Source organism: Mauremys mutica, chromosome 13, assembly GCF_020497125.1.
Source record: "Mauremys mutica isolate MM-2020 ecotype Southern chromosome 13, ASM2049712v1, whole genome shotgun sequence".
Classification (NCBI taxonomy): domain Eukaryota; kingdom Metazoa; phylum Chordata; order Testudines; family Geoemydidae; genus Mauremys; species Mauremys mutica.
In genome coordinates this window covers 47938253-47954034 of record NC_059084.1, presented here as the reverse complement: position 1 = coordinate 47954034, position 15782 = coordinate 47938253, and the positions used below count along the sequence as shown (strand labels likewise).

The 15782-nt window shown below is 49.1% G+C and overlaps 1 gene segment (V, D, J or C); it reads left to right on the top strand.

The window, feature by feature from the left end:
- Window positions 1–1299: 1299 nt before the first annotated feature.
- On the top strand, window positions 1300–11380 carry LOC123347505. The segment is given in 4 exon segments: window positions 1300–1312; window positions 5524–5547; window positions 7024–7397; window positions 11372–11380. Coding segments are annotated over 4 exon segments (420 nt in total).
- Window positions 11381–15782: the final 4402 nt, after the last annotated feature.

Below are 15782 nucleotides of genomic sequence, written 5' to 3'. Positions count from 1 at the left end.
ACCCTCTGCAGTCATTTCCCACGGGAGGTCCGCTGCTCCCATCGCGCTTCGGGGGCGACCTCCCGGGCATGACTGCCTTGGGCGGCCAAAAAACTTAGAGCCGCCCCTCGGTGTCTGTGGGAGTGCTGCTCCTCAGCAGACGGTGCCTGTAGGACTGCTAACCAATCATCCTCCACACCCAGCTTTCCTTTTCCGCGTGCTAACTCTGCTCTCCTGCTTTTTTTGCTATCCGATAGCGAATATTCTCCATGTTGTCTGTTCATGATAGGGCTCCCGGATTCATGTTTTCTTCCTCGGGAAATGGTTTGTGGTGCTGACTGTTTTCTTCCAAACCTCTTCCACTGCATCTCAGCTCGCCTTCTGCCAAGAATCCCCCTTGCATGGTCCCTCTCCCTTGTTCTGTATAAATATCTATTCCTTGTGGCATCCATCGTCATCTCATCCGCTTCTGCTGCAACTCTGTTCTGCTCCTCCTGCAGACGCCATATCATGGCAACCATGGAGCCCACTCATATCACCCCGCTGTTGTTGTGAGCATTTTAAAAAAAACACCTCATGCATTATCCTGCAGAACGTGCAGAACCTGCAAAAGCAGGCAAGGAGGCAACAACAGCGCTAATCACACATAGGGATGAGAACAAATGGACATCAGACTTCTTCAAAACACAGTCCCATAGCAAATTTGGACTATCATGGTGGTAATGGGGCAGGGTTCCTCCTTGGAATGCCGATTCTGGGAACAGAGCAAAGCACAGACTGTTTGGACCGCATAGGTGTTGCAGGTCTCTGGATGATTCCCAGTGGCCTGCAAAACTTTCTCATGCATAAGGGCACTTTTCATTGGAACTTTGTGACTAGCCTTTCTTCCTCCCCCTGATCTGAAGTGCAAGAATACCAATATGAGAGCAGCCCTCACAGTGGAGAAGCAAGTGGCGATAGCCCTGTCCGGAAGCTTTCAATCCCAGACAGCTACCGGTCTGTCGGGAAATCAATTTGGAGTGGGCAAATCTACTGTTGGGGCTGCTGTGATCCCAAGTAACCAAAAGCTATCACTGAGCTGCTGGGCGATCAAGGAAGGGCAGTCACTCTGGGAAATGTGCAGGTCAATAAGTGGATGGCTTTGGGCTGCAATGGGAGTCCCTAACAGGTGGTGGGGGCGGTAGAATGGAACCCATATCCCTATCTTGGCACTGGAGCACCAGGGCACAAGCCAGTACATAAACCGCAAGGGGTACTTTTCAATGGTGCTGGCAAGCACTGGTGGATGCACAACGGATGTTTCACTGACACCAACGTGGGATGGCCGGGAAAGGTACATGATATGCTCACATCTTCAGGAACTCTGGTCTGTTATGAAACCGCTGCAGGAAAGGAACTTACTTCCCAGACCAGAAAAATTACCATTGGGGATGTTGAAAATGCCTATATTTATCCTGGGGTACCCAGCCTAAGCCATTCACAGGCACCCTGGACAGTAGTACGGAGCAGTTTCACAACTACATCTTGAGCAAGTGCAGAATGGTGGTAGAATGTGCATTTGGAAATTTTAAAAAGCTCATATCTGCTCAGGTTACAGACTAGGTTAGAACACCAAGTGAAACCATAATTCCCATTGTATTTGCTGCCTACTCTGTGCCTTCCACAATTATCTGTGAGAGTAAGCGGGGAGACATTTTCTGATAGGATGGGAGGTTGTGGCAAATCGCTTGGCACACCGATTATGCACGAGCCAGAAACCTGAGTGATTAGAAGAGCACAGCTGAGTGCCCTGCAACAAAGTCAGAGAACTTTTGAAAACCAGTGTCATGACTGCCCAGGCTATGGTGTGATAGTTATCTTTGTTCCTTCTTCATGAAAACGCCCGCCCCCTTATGGTTCCCTCGAACTTCTCCTGAAAGCCAACCGCCCACGACCCCTCCCCCTTAGAGTACCATTTTGCAGAGGCAATAAAGTCATTAGTGTTTCAAAATCCATGCATTCTTTATATTAAATTCAACACACAAATAGGGGGAAAACTCACAGGGGTAGCCGGGATGGGTGGGTGAGGAACTGGAAGCACCAGGCCGGCGGGGGGGGGGGGGGTGGTGGGGGGGGGGGGGTGGAGGAAGGAAAGGACAAGGTCACACTACAAGGTTCAAAACGTTATTGAGGTTGCCAGCTTTCTGTTTTGCTTGGGCAAAGCCTCCCCAACCTCCTGGGGGGAGTGGCTGGGGTGCCCGTTAGCCTCTCCCCAACATTCTTACATTCTTAGGGCATATCTACTGGGGTGAGGAGGACTCTGGAACATCATTTGGGAAAGGGGAGAAGGGCAGGTGGTTAAACAACAAAAACAGGGGACTGCACAGTGGTCGGTGTCTGGTGACCTCCCTGCTGCTGCCTTTCCTGCAGCTCTCCACCAGATGCCTGAGCATCGTCATTTTGCTTGTTATGCTCCCCCCCCAATTAGCCTCAGCATTTGCATCTCCTCCTCCTCCTTGTATCCTGTCCCTGTCCTGCCAACTACATCTCTTTTGTGCTTTTCCTCCCTTCCTCCTCCTGACCTTCCCACTTCTCCCTTTGGGTCCTCTCAATCATGTTTCAGGTTTTAAAAAAAAACACTAAATAAAATAAAAAAACGCTTTCCCTAGACTCCCTGCCATTGATTTGCCCTCTCCTATGCATGTCTGTTTGCTGAACTCTTTCAGTGGCAGAAGGACTGCATGAGGCTCTTCTGGAGAAACATGTCCTGTCCTGATGTGCGAAGGCGGTTTTTGTTTTTTTTTTTTTTTTTTTTTTTTTTTTGTCTTTGTTTTTTTTTTCACCTATCTTAATCTTCCCGCATAGACGCAGGGACTTGGAGATTGATAGGGGAGAGCAGAGATTAGAAACATTTTGCAGCTGCAGGAGGGAAAAAAAGGGAGGAGTAATTTAATTTAAAAAGCTAATACAGTTTTAGAGAAACAATATGAGAAGATTATTTCAATCCACACTGAATCAAGTGATTCACATTACATAGCACCAGGGCCGGCTCTAGGTTTTTTGCTGCCCTGAGCAAAAAAACAAAACAAAACAAAAAATCTCCCAGAATGCTGCCCCTGGAATTGTGCCACCCCATGCACCTGCTTGGTTTGCTGGTGCCTAGAGCTAGTCCTGCTAACTGTCCGTCGAACTTCACTCTGGAGTTCCAAACCAGCTGTTTGATCTCTCCCCTCAGGTGCCTGACTGCGTTCTGGACATTACAAACCATTCGTGGTTACAAGACATCCCAGTGAAGGGACCCTGCATTGGCTGACACATCTGTGCTAGCCCCCTCTGGGCCTCTCCTCTTCCCAGATGTGCTGACCCCTCGCACACCTGAAATTCAGGACTGAGGGCCTGAGTTTATTGCAAACCGGTTAGCTTGGAAACGGTACCGATTTCCGTTTAAACCCTACATGGATTGGAGCCCAGAGAGGCAAACCTGATTGGAAACAGTGAGGTCTGCGCTCAGAAAGGTTCTTGATTTCAGCTCCATTGGGATTTTGAGAGTGGCCCTGCAAACCCTTCCTAGCCTGAGTAACCCTTACCCCACATATTGTTCCGGAGCCGTGGGGTCAGTCCCATTAGTAGGGATGGCAAGCTCTTAAAGAGAACTAGACCCAGCAAGACGTTTGTCTGCTCCAGCCCCGGTCTCTGTTCCCCAGCACCTGAGCTCCTTCTAGCTTTCCATAAACATAAGAACATAAGAATGGCCATACCGGGTCAGAGCAAAGGTCCATCTAGCCCAGTATCTGTCTACTGATGCCAGTCTAAACTGTGGAATCATGAGAAACACTTTCAAATCCCACCTGACGGCCAAACCAGATCGTTCTCCCAAATACAAGGTTATCCACTGCAATCGGACTATTGGCATTATTGCTTGGAAGGCTGTAAAATATTAGCTGACTCTCTTTGTTCTGCCCTATAGAGTAACTCACCGCTAATAACCTTAGAATTAAATTCTATCCATCTACAGCTAGATTTACTATTTAGGGCACAGAGCAGGGATCAGCAACCTTTGGCATGTGGTTCGCCAGGGTAAGCATCCTGGTGGGCCTGGCCGTTTTGTTTACCTGCGGTGTCCGCAGGTTTGGCCGATCGCAGCTCCCACAGGCCATGGTTCACCGCTCCAGGCCAATGGGGGCTGAGAGAAGTGGTGCAGGATGAGGGACGTGCTGGCCCCCACTTCTCGCAGCTCCCATTGGCCTGGAGCAGCGAACCCAGGCCAGTGGGAGCCGCAATTGGCCGAATCGGTGTATGCGGCAGGTAAACCAACCGGCCTGGCCAGCCAGGGTGCTTATCCTGGCGAGTGGCATGCCGAAGGTTGCTGATCCCTGGCTTAGGAGTTTATCTTAGGGAAGGATAAAGTTTAGAGTTAAGACTGGGGCTACGTTTTTGGGTTAAAATAGTGGTTTAGAGTAATAATTAGCATTAGTCGGACAGGATGTAGAGATAAGGGCATAAATTTGGGTTAAAGGGGAGAGTTAAAGATAAGTGTTTGAGGTTAGGGTTAAGTTTACACATTGTGTTTTAGCTTTGATGTTTAGAGTTATAGTTTACTCTCAGAATTACAGCTGGAGTAAGGTTTTAGGATTTAGGTGAACAATTCAGTTTGGGTGAGTTTTAAAACATAGGGTTAGAAATTACCTCTATGGTGGTTAGGGAAAGTTCAGAATGTACCATTAGGTTCAAGGTATAAATTAAAATTAAATGAAGGGTAATAGTCAAAAGATGGGTTAGAGTTTACCCTGAAGTTAGAGGTACTTTTAGCGCTACTGTAAGGATTTAGGGTAAGGTTAGGTTTTACATTTCCTTTTAGGATTAAGGTAAATATTAAATTTGGGGTTAGAGTTCATCCTTAAATTTAGGGTTAGGGTTCGGGTTCGGATAAAAGAGATGAGAATTTGACCTCCTCAGAATGACGTAGGAAGTGCAAAGCCAATCGTGCTCTGATACTGACAGGGCAGGAGGTTGTACCACAGAGGGAAAATCCAGCTCCTTCTTGGTCCCAGATTAAAAAAAAATGGAGCTTGTTCCACAACAGAAGTTGTGTGTCTTATAAACAGGGTGATATGCAAACAAAAGTGAGAGTCTCCTGTTTAAATCTGTCTATCTCTCTGCCCAGGCTGCACCAGGGAGACAATCTGCAGCCCCCTGCCAATTCCCTGCGAAATTTCCCCTCGAACCAGGGCCGGCTCCAGCGCGCCAAGTGCATGCGTGGGGCGGCGTGCCGTGGGGGGCGCTCTGCCTGTCGCCGGGAGGGCGGCAGGTGGCTCCAGTGGACCTTCCGCAGGCATGCCTGTGGAGAGTCTGCTGGTCCTGCGGCTTCGGTGGAGCCTCCGCAGGCATGCCTGCGGGAGGTCCACTGGAGCCGTGGGACCAGCGGACCCTCCGCAGGCACGTCAGCAGGAGGTCCACCGGTGACCGCCAGAGCACCCCCAGCGGCGTGCTGCCCTGCTTGGGGCGGCGCAATTCCTAGAGCCACCCCTGCCTCGAACAGCAGGAAAAATTAGCCTTGTCTCCTAGTTTTCATTGCTGTGGCTTTGGAAGGTATTTTCTCCCCAGTAAATCTATTGAAGGGTGACGGATTGGTCTATGAGTGACACTGCAATGGCTGTGATTGATAACAGAGCTTTATTTTGTTACCTCACAACTTTATTGGACAATGTGGTTAATGTGGCTCTGTCAGGGTTCCCTCCCCACTCTGGGGTACAGATGTGGGGACCTGCATGAAAGACCCCCTAAGCTTATTTCTACCAGTTTAGGTTAAAAACTTCCCCAAGGCACAAATCCTTTCCTTGTCCTTGAATGCTATTGCTGCCACCACCAAGTGGTTTAGCCAAAAAAATTCAGGAAATGGACCACTTGGAGTCCCTATTTCCCCAAAATATTCTCCCAAGCCCCTTCACCCCCTTTCCTGGGGAGGTTTGAGAATAATCTACCAACCAATTGGTTACAATGTGAGCACAGATCAAACCTCTTGGTTTTTAGGACACTGAAAATCAGTCAGGTTCTTAAAAGGAGAATTTTATTTAAAAAAAAAAAGTAAAAGAATCACACCTGCAAAAATCAGGATGGAAAGTAACTTTACAGGGTAATAAATAGATTTAAAACACAGATGATTCCTCTCTAGGCTCAGCTTCAAAGTTACAAAAACAGGAATAAACCTCCATCTTAGCATGGAGAAAAATCAGATTAGAATGTACATTTGGGGTTAGAATTGCATCCTAGGTAAAGTCAGGATTTGGTGTTCTAAGTAAGGTATTCATGTAGTTTTCCGGTTAAGACATATATGAAAGTGGAGTTTATCCTCAGGATCAGCTCTAGACATTTTGTCACCCCAAGCACGGAGGATCTGCTGATTCCGTGGCTTCAGTAAACTGTGGGAAGTCCGCTGAAGCCACAGGACCAGCAGACTCTCCGCAGTCAAGCCCCCGAAGGCACCCTATCTGCCACCCTAGCAGCAACCCACAAAGCACACCCCCAGCTTGCACCCCAGGCAGGCGCTTGGAGCACTGGTGCCTGGAGTCGCCCGTGCTCAAGGTCACGGTTAGGTGTGGGAGCTAGTGGAGGGATAAAGAAGATGCCAGTTAGTCTCCTTCTGGTCAAGTAGGAGTCTCCGACTGAGACAAGGGCGGTACCACAGAGACAAAGTGCCGCCTCTTCCCTCAACCGCACACAAAGAAACTGAATTCGCGCTAGGAGATGCTGCGTGTCTCTTATAAGGAGGGGGATATGCAAATGAGGGTGAGAGTTTCCTGTTTAAATCTGCCCCTCTCTCTGCCCAGGCTGCACCCGGAGACACAATCCGCAGCCTCTGGGTCTGTGCAGTGACCAACCAGTCCCCTGAGAACTTCCCGCTCCAGCACCCGGGACAATGAGGCTTTGGATGTATCTCGTTCTCACTGCAGCATGTCTGGAAGGTACATTCTCCCTTTCCATGGGCTGGATGTATTGGGGAGGTGGGGGATTATTGTGCTATTGCCCGAGGCACTCATGTTCCCCATAATTAATTGTTATTCCCAGGTGTCCGGTCCCAGGTGCAGCTGGTGGAGTCCGGAGGGGATGTGAAAAAGCCCGGAGACTCTCTCCGCCTCTCCTGCAAAGCCTCCGGGTTCACCTTCAGAAGCTACTGGATGGACTGGGTCCGCCAGGCCCCCGGGAAGGGGCTGGAGTGGGTCGCCCGTATCAGCAGTGGCAGTGGGAGTAGCACATACTACGCTGATGCAGTCAAAGGGCGATTCACCATCTCCAGGGACAATCCCAGCAACCTGCTGTATCTGCAACTGACCGGCCTGAAACCCGAGGACACCGCCCGCTATTACTGTGCGAGAGACACAGTGGGGGGAATCTCGACAGGGCTCATACAAAAACCCGAGGCGCAGAACCGCCCTTCTCCCGTGCGCCGCGTGGGGGCAGCACTTCCCCAAACAATCCAGCCCTGGGCACAGGAAACTGGATCTACAACCAGAGTGAAAAACAAATCCGTGCTCAGGTTTCCGAGCTCAATATCCATCTGTAGAATCATAGAACCCTGGGATTGGAAGGGACCTGGAGAAGTCATCTAGTCCCGTCCCCTGCACTCATGGCAGGATTTAGTGTTATCTAGACACCATACGTGACAGGTGTTTGTCTAACCTGCTCTTAAAAATCTTCAGTGAGGGAGATTCCACAACCTCTCTGGGAAATTTATTCCAGTGCTTAACCACCCTGATAGTTAGGAAGTTTTTTCTAATGTCAAACCTCACTTGATGCAATTTAAGTCCATTGCTTCTTGTCCTATCCTTAGAGGTTAAAGAGAAAAATTTGTCACTTTCCTCCTTGTACTTCTCCTTTTATGTACTTTCAAACTGTTATCACGTCCCCCTCAGTCTTCTCTTCTCCGGACTAAACAAACTCAGAGTTTTCAATCTTCCCTCATAGGTCATGTTTTCTAGACTTTTAATTATTTTTGTTGCTCTTCTCTGGACTTTTTCTAATTTGTCCACCTCTTTCCTGAAATGTGGCACCCAGAACTGGACACAATATTTAAGTTGAGGCGTAATCAGTGTGGAGGAGAGCAGGAGAATTAAGTGGGTTGCTTACAACACTCCTGCTAATACAACCCAGAATGATGTTCACTTTTCTAAATAGTGTTACATTGTTGACTCATATCAAGCTTGTGATCCCCTATGACCCCCAGATTCCTTTCTGCAGTGCTCCTTCCTAGGCAGTCATTTCCAGTTCTGTATGTGTGCAACCAGCAATGGCTCCAGGCAGCAGCACTCCAAGCGCGTGCCTGGGGCAGCAAGCTGCTGGGGGTGCCCTGACGGTCCCTGTGAGGGCGGCAGTCAGGCAGACTTCGGGGGCCTGCCTGCGGGAGGTCCACCAGTCCTTTGGCTTCGGTGGCAATTCAGCGTCGTCGGGGATGCCGAAGCCGCGGGACCGGCGACCTCCCCCAGGTGCACTGCCATGCTTGGGGTGGCAAAGAAGCTAGAGCCCCCCCTGCGCCTGCCCCCCGGGAAAGGGCTGGAATGGATGGGATTTAGCCGACATACAGTTAACGGGGGAACCACAGAGTATAACTCGGCTCTCACACCTCGTGTCACCATCACCAGGGATACTTGGAAGGACGAAGTTTATCTCCAGCTCCGCTCGCTGACAGCTGCAGACACTGGCACCTGTTACTGCACCAGAGACACAGTGACACAGAGCAGATCCGGGACTGGCACAAAAAAGGGAAATGAATTTCTAAAGTGCCAGCTGACTGGAACACACAGTCTGTGCTCTAGGGGATGAGACAGACGGGGCATTGCCCACAGTGGGGTCTCAGGAGCCAACCCCCTTTTTCCCCTACATCCCACCCTCTCCCAGCCCCTTCCACCAAGGGATTTTAAACACTCTGCTTCCTTGTGCTGCGCACTGAAAAGTGCAACCCAGAGACTCACCGAGCCAGGAGTGATGGTTTGGGCTACCTCATATTTTGGGCACTTATCCCGACACACCTTGACCCTAATCACCAGAAGATGCTCAGGGCCTGTATCTCTCATTGGCCTCAGCTGGCGCTGTGGGTGGGTGTCATGCCTGGGGACCAGGCTCTCTGTGTCTCCAGACTCCAAAATTGGGAAATCACATCAGGACATCTTGATCCACAGGCAGGGCTGGTGCAACCCATTAGGCAACCTAGGCAGTCGCCTAAGGCGCTGGCATTTGGGGGGAGGCATTTCAGGTCCTTCGGTGGCAGCGACCATGGCGGCCAGATCTTCGGCTGCCCTGGTTGTTGTCGACATTTCAGCGGAGGGACCTGGGGCAGGGGGGCGAGGGGAGGGCCTCCTGCAGCAAGTAAGGGGGGGCGGCACGCAGGGGAACCGCTCCCCGCCCCAGCTCACCTCTGCTCCACCTCCTCTCCTGAGCATCCCACCCCACTCTGCTTCTCTCCCTCCCAGTCTTGCGGCACCAAACAGCTGATTGGCGCCACAATCCTGGGAGGGGGAGAAGTGGAGCGGTGACAGCATAATCGGGGGAGGAGGCAGAGCAGAGGTGAGCTGGGGCGGGGAGCTGCCGCACGGCTCCCCAGGCCAGGGGGAGCTGCCGTGGGGGGGGTGCCTGGGGAGGGCGGAGAGCTGCCACAGGGCTCGGGGAGGGGGGCGCAAGGTGGAAGTTTCCTCTAGGGCACGAAACATCCTTGAACATGCCCTACCCATGGGCAGGGCCGGCTCTTGGTTTTTTGCTGCCCCAAACAAAAAGATTTTTGGCTGCCCCAGAGGGAGCGGAATCCCGGAGAGCGGGACATGGGCCCTGCACAGCAGTGTCCCCCCCATGGCACTGCTGCTGCTGCTGCTTCTGGCCACCGTGCCGCAGTCCCTGGGCAGCTTGGGGGTGGCCACCCTGTGGCACCTGCAGGCGGCTCCGTGTGCAACGTGGGGTGGCCCCCAGCCCAAGTGTCCCCCGCTTGGAGCCTGCCTGGCCCAGCCACAAGGTGCGGGCACTGCTCCCCCTCGGTGCGAACCGCAGCAGCCCCAGGGCACCCCCGGCGCACAACGTGCTGCTGCTGCCAGGGCCGGCTCTAGGCTTTTGCAGCCCAAAGCAGAAAAAAAAAAGAAAAAAGAAAAAAGTTGGCCAGAATGCTGCCCCTGAAAATGGGCCGCCCCAAGCACGTGCTTGGTTTTCTGGTGCCTAGAACCGGCCCTGCTAACTGCTCCCCTAGAACCTCCTCATCCACCCCCCCAGCCCCTTTCCAAATGTGGGAGCAGCACATACTACAGCGACACAGACAAAGGCCGATTCACCATCTCCAGGGACAATTCCAACAACCTGCTGTATCTGCAACTGACCGGCCTGAGAGCCAAGGACACCGCCCGGTATTACTGTGCCAGACACACACCCTGCACAGTGAGGGGAAGCCGGGCTGAGCTCAGACAAAAACCTCCCGTGGCGGTTACCAGAGAAAGTCCCAGCTGGTTTGCTGCTGACAGGCCGCGCTGGGAGCTCACAGGAGACAGTAATTTCCTCCCTTTGAAATGGGGGAACTGAACCCAGCTGGTCAGTGAGATCTAGATCCACAGGAGGTGGAGATACCGGGAACGGGGTGTCCCGCACTGGGCGTGGTGGGGATTCAGTCGGTCCCAGATGTTCTATTACAGATGTAAGCGGGGGATGGTCCCACTAGTGTGGGGAACTTTCCTGGCCTGTACACTGTGCCGGTGAAGTGGGCAAGCAAAACGGTCTGAGTCCTCGCTCCCACTGCCTTTACCCACAGCCCTGCCTGACCTCGAGGGCTCCCCTTCCACCTCCTGTGGGGCAGAGACCTCGTAACCCCGACAAGGTTGGGCCCAGGATTCCTGGGGGGGGGCTCGACCCCCAACCTTGTCATGGTCACTTAGGGCAGGGGCTAACATGTCCCCACTCTCTGCACTGGACGCTTCCCTGAACCACTGATCATCACGTACAATTTAAAGCAACAACAGTCCCCTTACACAGACTCTGATATGGGTTAACAGGAATTATTTTCTGCCAAACAGAAGCCCAAATAGTCCCATGTTCACCTCTCAGTTCCCGTGTGGGGACAGAAAGCAGGAGAGGTGAAAACACAAACCCTGGCGGCTATAAAAGGGAACAAGGCTGTTCCCCAAATCCCTGTTGGTCAATGCCAGAGAGCTGGGTTGTGTCTGTTTATAGATTTATTCGACTCCCTGCCCTGTACATTGTCTCACCTCTATTAGCCTCATCAATGAACTGGTCTCCAGCCAGTCTGAGAGCCTAGTACCATGGTGCATTATGGAGCCATCCACCCACCCACCGTCATTGTCTGAGCATCATTCCATGTAACTGTCTATGGGACATTCCCTAAGAACATTTTCTCTCTCTCTCTCTCTCTCTCTCTCTCTCTCTCCAGTGTGTGTGAATGAAGGTGGGGATATGAAAGGGAACACGAGTGGTCATGGGAATGGAGATCTGTGTCTCAGCGTGAATGCTGCTACTTGTCTGAAAGTCAGTGGGAATGGGAATATTTGTGTTGTTGTTTTTGTTGCTACCCCTCAATATTACATCCTGGGGATGGTTTAGAAACACGTAGCGTTCATGTCACACAAGTTTTTTAAACACAACCAGGAGAAAGCTTCTGTCTACACTTCATTGCTTATTAATAATTAACTAAGTAAATGATCTTGACGATGACGCTCAGCAGTGATTGATTTGATGCTGCTTGTGGTCCTAGCGCAGGGGTGGGCAAACTTTTTGGCCCGAGGGCCACATTGGGGTATGGGTCGCTAGCGCGCCGCAGACTGCACAGAACTCGGTCATGGGAGCATCGCAGAGAAAGGGGCCGGGGAAGAAGTGTCGGTCCCTGGATTATAAATAGTTGAGGGTAAAGGACATTTCTAAGTGAGTTTTAAAGAGTCACCCTGGAGTTGCTCTGTACGTCAGACATTGCCCTGCTAAGAGCTCCTATCAGCTGTGTTTCTATTCCAAACACACACACACAAACACAGAGACACATCATCACACTTACAGACACAATCACAGACATACAATCATACAAGCACCCCCCACACACACATCCACACCTTCAAGCACTTACACTAAGATACACAAACAAAAACACACATGCAAATACACACCCTGAAAAAGCCTTCTGACAATTTCTGAGTGTGTCAAAGGAGAAGAGACTGGATTTGAAAAGATTCAGCCAAATTCTGCTCTCAGTTACATTGGCCTAAATCTGGGGTCACTCCCCTGAACTAAACAGATTTATTCCAGATTTACACTCAGCAACTGACAACGGAATCAGACCTAACACGGAGTGGAAAATAGCCCGTTTACAGAGCTGGTCTACTGCCTTTACTGCACTGTGCATTGCAGGTGTCCATAGTGGTAAGTGGTAAATTGAGATTTAAGAGAGCTGAAAATTACTTCCAGGTCTGCCACTTATTTCCTGGGTGATCTTGGGCCAGTCAATTCATTTCCATGTGCCTCAGTTTCCCCATGTGAAAAATTAGGATAACGTCGTTTATCTGCTTTGTAAAGCACTCTGAAATCTATGGCTATACAGGAGCTAGGTTCTACTATCATCATCCTCATCTGTACTGGGATTATCTCGCCCTGATCATGCAGAAATGACATTGAGTTTTTGACAGGTGAAGGTCCATGACCTCACTAATATTGGGCAACACCCTTCATTCCTCAATCCCGCCAACAGTCTCACTATAATTAGTCAGATTTGGTATTTTATCCATACCTAGGAATCTGCCCAGGGCTCTTCTACTAATCTGATTGCTCTGAGAGTTTTCTGCATCAAACACAATTGATGACCCTATGAGGGAAGCATCCTCTGCACCATAATTAGCTCCGGTCTAGCAAGAACTCCATGGCAACTGGTGAAACATTTACATTGATATTTTCAGCAATGGCCATAAAGTTTCCAGCATCAGGTTTATGAACACAGGGCATGACACAAATGATGTTGTACTCAGTGGGGTGGCTTCCATTGAGTTATAAAGGCCTTTCGCATCAGGCCCTACAAGGATTAAAGTCGCTTCTCTTTTCGTAGACCAGACATTTTTGCTCAAGTTCATCATGTCACCCAACCAGCAGTTTTCTCATGGGAAGGAAAAGCCATTAATTGCTGCATTGGGGAATGGACCAAGGTGAAATAAGATAATTGACTAGCTCATTCCATTCATTTAAGTGATCCTCACATCACACCCAGAGAAATAGACTTTTTTCTCTTAGATACACATATATCCCCCTCTCCCCCAGTCACCATCATATCTGAGCATCTCATACTTTCTGTCTCATCTATCCTCCATGCACCCCGCAGAGGGAGGAAAGTTTGATTATCCCCATTTCACAGCCTGAGAACTGAGGTACATCTATGGGAGTTGGGCTCCTCGGTGCTTCAGAAAATGTACATTGATGCCTCAGTACTTGGAAAAATCCAGCCACAGGTTTACTTCCCCAGTGACACAGGAAGTCTGTGACAGAGCAGAGAACCCAGCCTGAGCGCCCTGAGCCCTGAATGTTCCTCTCTTGCTTCTTCTGGCCACTTTCTGAATCCCCAGGCAGGTAAATTGGGCTCATTAATTGAGGATGTTTTATGTGTCATAAGGAGGGTGACATGCAAATAGGGGTGACAGATTCCTGTTTAAATCTCTGCTTCTCTCTGCCTAGGCTGCTCCTGGAGACACAATCGGCAGCTCCTGGGTCTGTGCAGTTGCCAGCCAAATCACCTGAGAACTTTCCTCTCCAGCACCAGGGAAAATGAGACTTTGGCTCCTTTTAGTTTTTGTTGCTGCGGCTTTGGAAAGTATTTTCTTCCCAATGCATCTACTGAAGGGCGAGAGATTTTTCTCTGTGTGATACTGCAATGGCTGTGATTTATAACACAGCTTTATTCAGTGCTCTCATGCTCTTTATTGGAGAATGTGGCTCATTGGTCCCTTTTTGAAGTGACTTCTCTCCTTCAATCCGCTGCTGATTTTAGATTTTCATAGAATCATAGAACTGGAAGGGACCTCGAGAGCTCATCAAGTCCAGTCCCCTGCACTCATGGCAGCACCATCTAGAACATCCCTGACAGGTGTCTGTCTAACCTGCTCTTAAAAATGTCCAATGATGGAGATTCCACAACTACTCTTGGTAATTTATTCCAGTGCTTAACTGCCCTGATAGTTAGGAAATTTTTCTTAATATCCAACCTAAAAAGGGCTCTAGAAGTGATCCTGGCAATTACAGACTGGTAAGTATAATGTCAGTATCAGGCAAATTAGTTGAAACAATAGTAAAGAAGAAAATTATCAGACACATAGAAGAATATAAATTGTTGGGCAAAACTCAACATGGTTTCTGTAAAGGGAAATCATGTCTTTCTAATCTATTAGAGTTCTTTGAAGGTGTCAACAAACATGTGGAGAAGGGGGATCCAGTGGACATAGTGTACTTAGATTTCCAGAAAGCCTTTGACAGGGCCACTCAAAGTCTCTTATGTTGTCATGGGATAAGAGGGAAGATCCTATCATGGATTGAGAACTGGTTAAAAAACAGGGAACAAAGGATAGGAATAAATGGTAAATGGTAAATTTTCAGAATGGAAAGGACTAACTAGTGGTGTCCTCCAAGGGTCAGTCCTAGGACCAATCCCATTCAATTTATTCATAAATGATCTGGAGAAAGGGGTAAACAGTGACGTGGCAAAGTCTGCAGATGATACTAAACTGCTCAAGATAGTCAAGACCAAAGCAGACTGTGAAGAACTTTAAAAAGATCTCACAAAACCAACAAACAATTGTTTCAAACAAACAATAACAAAGTGCTAAAAAAATCTGGCAAATGAAATTTAATGTGGATAAATGTAAAGTTATGCACAATGGAAAAAGTAACTCCAACTATACATACAATATGATGGAGGCTAATTTAGATACAACGAGTCAGGAAAGAGACCTTGGAGTCATCGTGGATAGTTCTCTGAAGATGTCTATGTAGTGCACATCAGCAGTCAAAAAAGCAAACAGGATATTAGGGTTAAAAAGGAACAGCGAATAAGACGGAGAATATATTATTGCCCTTATATAAATCCATGGTAAGGCCACATCTGGAATACTGTTCATTCCTTCTAGGGCACCTGGCATTGGCCATTGTGAGAAGACAGGCCACTGGGCTAGATGGACCTTTGGTCTGAGACAATATGGCCATTCTTATGTTCTTACGGTCATATTTGAATGTGACCCTTATCAGACACCAAAGTAAAAATAAACACAACCTCCAGGACAGTTACAGATTCATAGAATTAAAGACTGGAAAGGATTAGTATGATTCTCTAGTCTGATCATCTGCATAATACAGGCCATAAATCCTCAACCTGATTAATTGGGTTTCAGCCTAGCACCCTCTTTACTTCAGCATGCTGGGATTCCGCTTTCTTCCCCCACTGTCAGAGATACAATCAAGCAGAAGGGCAGTGATCTCTCAGCTTTTGGCACTAGAACCCACCAAGTTTGTTTGTTTTGTTTTGTTTTTCTTTTTTGTTTGTTTCTTTTTCTGGTTAGTTGAATAATTTTTCAGCAAAAGCTCGCTGTTTCTGGTACAAGGGACATTTTCCTAGGAGCAAAATAATCTTGGATTAAAAGAATAAATAACCCCCCAAATATTTATTTTCTGCTTTAAATGATAATACAAAAGGGAGATCAGTGAGCGAGAGGGGGGGCTGCAGAGTCCTTTTCTCCATTCCCCACCAGGGGGAGCAATGAGAAAACAGCACAGCCTTGGGGAGGAGACTGAAGAGGGGCTTTGGGGGTTGGAAAACATTCTTT